The 7760-nt window shown below is 43.4% G+C and overlaps 1 protein-coding gene across 1 annotated transcript; it reads right to left on the bottom strand.

The window, feature by feature from the left end:
- Window positions 1–1058: 1058 nt before the first annotated feature.
- On the bottom strand, window positions 1059–7245 carry PCDH18 (protocadherin 18). The gene is made up of 4 exons (XM_044300964.1): window positions 4396–7245; window positions 4024–4109; window positions 3773–3939; window positions 1059–1966 (listed from the first exon to the last, which is right to left on the bottom strand). The coding sequence occupies exons 1-4, from the start codon at window positions 6892–6894 to the stop codon at window positions 1287–1289; spliced, it is 3432 nt and encodes a 1143-aa protein (XP_044156899.1). The 5' UTR covers window positions 6895–7245; the 3' UTR covers window positions 1059–1286.
- Window positions 7246–7760: the final 515 nt, after the last annotated feature.

The raw sequence follows: 7760 nt of genomic DNA, 5'->3' as shown, positions 1-7760 counted from the left end.
GACCGCTTGTGAGAGTCCAAGACGGATCTCACAAACGGAAAGCCAAAATGCTAGTGTGAAAGTAGCCTTAGCTGTCCATATCAACCAATCTGATTATACCTTTCATTTTCCAAAGGAGCTCTGAAAAATGAAAGGTGGAATCTGATTGGTTACTTATGGGCAATTAAGCTATTTTTCCTTTATACCAGTTTTGATAAATCTCCCCCATTGTCTTTTCCATTGTTAATCCTTAACTGGGTTGTCCAGCGTTTACAAAGTGATGACACCCTCAGGATAGGCCATCACTAGCTATCACTGGTGGTCTGACAACCTGCATTCCTGACGTTCAGCTGTTCAGGTGTAGCTCCACAGCCGAAAGTTGGTGCTGGTACTAAACAGCACTGTCACGTTGCTCCAATTGACTTTAAAGGCAACAATGCTGCAGTGATGAGCTTGTCCACTACAGGGTTAATGGAGCGGTGTCGTTTCAGGGAGTTGCACTCAAACAGCTGATTACGAGTGTGGAGTGTCGGACCCCTGCTGATTAGTTAATGATGGTCTATCCTGAGGATAGGCCATCACTTAGTAAAGGCCGAACATCTACAAGGGATGGATTCCATATCTAATTCAAACACATCATCATTTAGGCAGCAAGAATTTTCATAGATATCAATAAAAAGCCCTTAAAAGTTAGGCACCAACAGCAAACTTCTCCTCTCCTGGGATTTGGCCACCACATTTAACATAATTAGATATAATGCTCAGGCGTGACTTTTGCTTACAGATGTGTATAGTATGTCTATAAAGAACAACAGAAGATAAGATGAAGATTAATAGTGACAACATTTTTTATTTTAAGTGTAATATTAAAACATGTGGAAATCAATTCTACAAGTGTCAGGTCCATATATAAAAGTATTAAGTGAAGGGGGTTTGCATATTTAAGTTGTATATCCTCAGGAAGTCAACACAAAACACAGTGACCTGTCGATCAACAGGGATCCATGGCCTGTTTGATTGGTTCTTAGAAAGAGGAACAGTCCAAAAAGTTTCCATGCAGTAAAACATGCCATACAAAATACAAAAATAAAATTTCTTTATTTTAAATTACACATAAATATAAGATACAAATGTATTTTTAAAATACAGATAGCAATAGTCACACTTGTTTTGTGTACATATGAAAATACAGCATTTGAATATTTAACATACACAGACACATTTTTATAAATGCAACCAAATGTCAAGAAGTGTTTTTGATTGTTCTGGAACTCCATAAATATGGAAAAAGAATGTAACAAAGTCGCCTAATTTTGCCTCACGTCTTGAAGAAGTTTATTAATTTCAGCCACAAGTTCACTAGCATCCATAAGTTCATGTTTCCCATCATTGAGATGATTAAGAACATTATCAAAGTCATCTTCTTCATAGTTCTCTGGGATCTCCTCCATGGCTGGCAACCACTTAGAAGACGGTTGTGCACTGGAATGATTTCCTATTGAAGGCCCACCAACATTGGTGGGATTTTGAAAATGTGTGTTTGCTGCCCATGCAGCGACCCCTTGGGGGTAACTTACTGTCTTAGTAGGCACTTGGCCTTTCCGTCTCTCTAAAGAGTTTGAGCGTTCAGCTTCAGTGCTTTCAGTGTAGTTGTCCATAGATGGAGGTAGCAGGCGTTGGAAAACACTGCTCATTTCAGTGAGGAGGGAAGATGTGCAGGCTTCTTCCTCATGCTGAGACTCCTTGCCAAATGTAGAGAAACTTTTCTTCTTCTCATTCTGATCAGTAGGAAGCACATCATCCTCAAGAAGAGGACCCTGTTGTGTCTGCTGCTGGTTTTGTGGCTGTGTCTGCTGGAGAGGTTGGACTTCTTCACCAGGGATGAACATGTTATTCCTGTAGTCTGCAGAAGGAGAGGGAAGAGGGGGCATCCAGCACTGATCGGAATGTCCTAGAACCCTGCATTCGTCTGTACAGTATCTCATGACTGTAAGAAATGAGAAGAAAAACATAATAAATCACTCGGTGGCTCAAACGGTGGTATACATTTATACAGATGCTTGGACTGGCCACAGATACACTATAACCGGCTGTTTCTTCTGTAGAGAAGATCATGATATGCCATTTTCTCATTATTGCAACAGGAGGCACACTCTGCCCTCATACATATATTCCCAGACAAAGACTTTGCAAAACCTATGCCAAGAATCTCATAAATTCATCTCTACCCTGACAGGACCTGTTACAGTAGCATTAAAAGGTAATGCTTTTTTCTGCCTTACTGCCCAAATCTCATTATTACATTTCCTACAAACGATCCAATTTTCTTTTTTTTAGACATCCAGTATTTTTTGCGCCTTTTAAAAACGCTGATGCCCATACCACCCTGGTGAATAAAGAGGATGAAAGAGTACAGGCAGTAAGGGGTTAACCAGTCACGAGAGTGATATTTGTTGGGGATAAAAAGAGGAGAGAAAAAAAATAACCCAGGTGTATTTGGATGAAACTAACAGACACCATGGTCAAATTACTAAAGCAGTGCACTGGGAAGGATGAAAAGGCACGAGAAAACAATACAAGGGGACAGATGGCCTGGCTGAAATACAGCATACAACCACATTGAACATAGGTTCCATCTGCGGGACCCTTACAACTAAGGACAGCAGGAGCTGGGGGCTGTGTGGAGGGAGTGCTGTCACTATCTGTGGGGGAGGGCCCCCAACTCATTGTTCTCTAAGAAACCCCTTTGCACTTAGCTGACATTTTTAAATAGATTAGTAACCCCCCCATGATACCTAACTTGTGTGGTGCTACACTAGCTGCTGTTAGCCTAATAAAAGAGCACTGTTTAGTACATAACCAAAAAGGGTGAACCATGCTTGTGCAGGATGACCTTGGGAGGACACGGTCCTGCTGATGGTGAGCATTCAGCAAAATAATCTGTACACACTTCACAAAGAAAGGTTTTTTTCTTCTGCAATCACACGACTCTCATGGTCTGGCCAAACCCTCAGTTCCTAGGATTGGGAAGATTTGCTAAGACTTTCTGCTGCTTTGTGAACAAGTATTGATTGTTCACACACACAGAAACATTGATTCCCCACCCAGTCCCTGAGACATTATATGATCATTCTGCTATTACATTACGGCTAGTATGGCTTATACACAATAAGGACAGATGACTCTTCATGGTGTCTGCAGTCTGCTGCTAGAGATGAACCAGCCTGTTACACAAGGTCTGCATCATAACGTAGAGGACAAAACCTCCTCATCATCACATCAACTAGGCTTTTTTGACCATCACATGATGTGCATCTCAGAGTTTGCAAAATCAGACAGATTCCATGACATCCTCTAGTCCTACATGACCATTTAGAAGTGACACATTTATTTTTAATATTTGGGGAGAATGTAAGAGTTTTTCATAGTTTAATGTTTTCCATGAAATGGTTAAGTAATGATTCATTTCCCGGAATTTTTAGATGTTTTTTCCCTAACCACTGACACTGATAGGTTACCTCCCCTGGCCTAGCCTTTCAGCATAAATTCACATGGAAATGAAACCTACCGTTTAGCTAAAACTGCTTTTGCTTTGGGCAAAATGCTCAATATTGTCTCTGTCTCATCTCTACCAGCTGTGCTCTGTAGCTGTAAGCAAGCAGCGCCAGGCAGGAGAAAGCCGAGAGTTTAAAGGTTCCTTTGTGTTTTATGTATGTTTGTGTTACATTGTATCCCTTCGGTATCAATCAGACAGGCAGCAAATGGATTAGACAGGAGACATCACCAAGCCTACCTGGAGGCATTCTATGCCCATCAGTAAGGAAAAGTTCACTGAATCCTTCGCCCAGAAGTCTGTCAATTGGAGAATCTCTGCCCAGGTCATAATCACTGTCTCCTGCTTCACTATCACCACGACCACTGTCTTTCAGACTAAATTTATCCATGTCTTGAAGGGCATACCTGCAGAACAGTATAAAACATGTAAGTACAATTTTATCTCCAACCAATGTAGGTGTAAACCTGCAGAGCTATTTAGTATCTCACCTGTAGCTTCTAGAATACTTGTTTCCTCGAAAGCTTGGTCTTGGCTGGTACTGTCCCTGGTGAAGCATGGAGAGCAGTTGGGATACCTGCCAACAGACATGAAGAAAAAAAACAAAACATTATTACAGTCTATTAGGTGGTGAGACAATAGACAGCTTATGTAGTAAATCTCCTGTTTTACACAAAAGTAAGATGATGGAATGGTTCTATATATGGTTTAGACTACCAGGAGAAAAGGGTTGGGAACTCTCAAAATCTGTACCAAAAGTTGCAAATGAAACTAGCTAAGGGCTGAGACAGAGAAGGAAAGAGAGCGTGAATAAAAAGAGAGGAGAGGAATTGTTATATGAGTATATAAGAGGTCCTATTTACCTCAACAGCTGGAGTAGCATGGGTCAATTCCAGAGAGAAGGTATCTGGTACATGATTAGATGAGATTGTCATTAGACTGTTGAGAGACTGGCGACTATGATGACTTTGCCTGCTGCTCATCTGGCCACGCTCCAAGGTAGGAGAAGGTGATGGAGATGACCTGTGATGGGATCTGATAGGAAGGGTCCCATTCATAGTAGGCACTAATGTAATGTCCCCTTTGTGAATTTGTCTTGAAGGCCTCTTTGGATGATGCTGATAAGTTGACTCTGCCACCCTGCAGTTGTATGATCTGTTGTCCTTCTTTTCTCTGTTACACCTTGTTGCAAAAATAACCATGATGACTAAAAGAACTGCACAAATAGCTCCCAAGGAAATAATAATCATCATTGAGACATCCATAGAGGTCTGGTTAACATATGTGGCCTCTGTACTGCCAGCAGCATCAGGAGTTTCAAGAATATGACATTTTAGTAGTGCTTTAGTAGATCGTGGAGGAGTCCCTTTGTCATGAACCAAAACTAATAGGTCCCATTCTTGGATTGGGAAAGTCTCCATACTCATATTAGTGAAAATTTCGCAAGATTTGGCATCAATAAGAAAAACATCAAATTCATTCCCTGCAATGATGGAACAAGTGAGTTCAGAGTTCAAACCAGAGTCTCTGTCCATTGCTTTTATTTTGGTAATTAAGAAGCCACTATCAGCATCCCTGGGGACGGAAATCTTTGCAGTGTTATTGTGAAGAGCAGGGGCCACAATGACTGGGGAGTTATCATTTTCATCTACAACTGTGAGAACCATTGTAGCATTGGTGACCAACTGTGGAACTCCACTGTCTCTGGCCTGGACGGTGAAGACAATCTGATTGATTTCTTCATGGTCAAACGCCCTTAACGCATATATTGCACCATTGGAGGGGTCAATAGTTACATAGGTTGTAATAGAGCTACCTTGAATAAAGCTTTCAGGAATAATATATGTCACTTGACCATTTTCAGCTTGATCTGGATCAGTTGCCCTGACAGAGGTAACATGTGCGCCAGGTAAATTGTTTTCCACCATAACAATCTCGTATCTGCTGGTCTGGAACCTTGGTGGGTTGTCATTCTCATCACTTATCTGCACTGCAAAGTGCTTGACTGTGGAGAGACTTGGCAGCCCCCTGTCCTCGGCTACGACAGTCAAGCTATACTCAGACCTCTTTTCTCTATCAAGTGTGGCGTTGGTCAGTATTAAGTAATTGTTTTCGTATGTTTTCTGCAGCTTGAATTGTCCATGTCCATGAAGCCTACAAACAATTTCTCCATTTAGTCCAGAATCTTTATCTACCACCCTTACCAAGGCCACAAAGGTATCCAGAGGAGCACTTTCCGAAATGTAAGCAATCTCCTTACCAGACGACATCAGATTGATATTGATTTCCGGTTTGTTATCATTCACATCAATCACGTTTATAATAATCTTGCAGTGACCCGGGATAGAATTGGGTCCCATATCCTGGGCCTGAACATCAATCTCATAGGACTTGGTTGTCTCATAGTCCACTTGCTTTATTAAAGTCAGCTGGCCCTTCTCAGGATCCATTCTGAAAGTTTCAGCGATTTTGGGGGAAACATTGCTGTTAAAAGAGTACACCACCTTTCCATTGGCTCCTTCATCGGGGTCTGTGGCATTGAGGTCTATAAGTAAAGTCCCCACTGGGGCATTTTCAGGTAGCTTGATAACATAAGACTTCTTGTCAAAAGCTGGGCTGTTGTCATTGGAGTCAGAGATGGTAATTTTGAGGATTGCTGAGCCATATCTCTGGGGGACCCCCATATCTGAGGCAGTAAGCTGGAGCTCATAGCTAGACTGGTGTTCCCTGTCAAGCTCCCTGACCACAATAAGTTCTGCATATTTGGCACCATCAGTCCTGGTTTTCACCTCGATCTTAAAATATTCATTCTCTGACAGGGAATAGGTATGAAGGGAATTTTCTCCAACATCAGGGTCAAAGGCGCTGTCTAGGGGGATCCTGGTGCCCACAGCAGCACTCTCAGAGATCTCGATGGGGATGAGGGCTCTGGAGAAGTGGGGCGCATTGTCATTGATATCCAGCACCTCCACCTCCACATGGAAGAGCTGCAGATGCTGTGTGGGCAAGGTGATCACATCAAACTCTATGGAGCAATTTAAGTTCTTCTGACATAGCTGCTCCCGGTCGATCTTGGCCCCGATACTAATCTCCCCATTATCCTCCTTGACTAGGAGAAGAGGAGTCTTCCCCTGCTGCATCGCCTTAAAACGCACCGACGAAGGGTTCGGCAACTTGGACAAGATATCGGCCACATCCTCCGCCAGCCTGGCGACCACCGAGCCCACCATCTGCTCCTCGTAGATGCTGTACTTGAGGTTCTTGCCCAGGATGGCACAGGGCTCCATGAGGAGGACCACAGACACCGCACAGAAGAACACCCCGCTCATGTTCCTACCGATCCACTGTCTCCTCCGGTCCATCCCCGGCAGGCGATTAGGAGGTGGCGAGTTGTGTAGCCCGGAGAGACGGCTGCGGTACAGGCTAACAGACGCTGCGGTGTGCACAAAGTTTGGACATACAGCCGGCGGTGCGGGGGTGTGCTCCGCATCACATCAGGATGGCGTGCACGTCCAGCATGGGAGCTGCAGTCTTCTCCCCCTCACGGCTCTGCAGCAGACTACACACCCGGGATCGCGGACTCCAGACTACCATCTGCCCAACTTCACTCAACTCACACAAAGCTGCTGCTCTGCATGTGCGCGGCCCCAGCCAATCAGCGCACGGGCACAGTGTCGGGCTCCTCCCCCTGCATCCACTCACCCTACAAAGGGGGGCGCGCGGGGAAACTTTCCGGGCAGCACGGGCGAGCTGTGACAGGGGGAGGACCACCGCTGGTGTCACCTGTGGGGGGCTTCACTGCTGGACTTACTGTGCCATCCACCTACCTACAGCCATCCATAGACCTACCTCTGTATATGGCGATCCGTCTGTCTCCATACAGTTATCTATCTATCTATCTATCTATCTATCTATCTATTATCTATCTCTCTGCTATCTATCTATCTGTCTATTATCTATCTATCTATTGATCCACCTCTAGCTAGCCATCCATCTCTATTTATCCATCCACATCTATCTTTCTATCTATCAATGTCCTATCTTTCTTTCTACCTTTATATCTATTATCTATCTATCTATCTATCTATCTATCTATCAATGTCCTATTATTCTTTCTATTATCTATCATCTATCCATTTCTAGCTAGCCATTCAAATCTATCTATCTATCTATCTATCTATCTATCTATCTATCTATCTAATATCTATCTATTTATTATCTATCGATC

Source organism: Bufo gargarizans, chromosome 1, assembly GCF_014858855.1.
Source record: "Bufo gargarizans isolate SCDJY-AF-19 chromosome 1, ASM1485885v1, whole genome shotgun sequence".
NCBI lineage: Eukaryota > Metazoa > Chordata > Amphibia > Anura > Bufonidae > Bufo > Bufo gargarizans.
The sequence above is the reverse complement of the archived record's forward strand: the minus strand, read 5'-3'. Positions and strand labels throughout refer to the sequence as shown.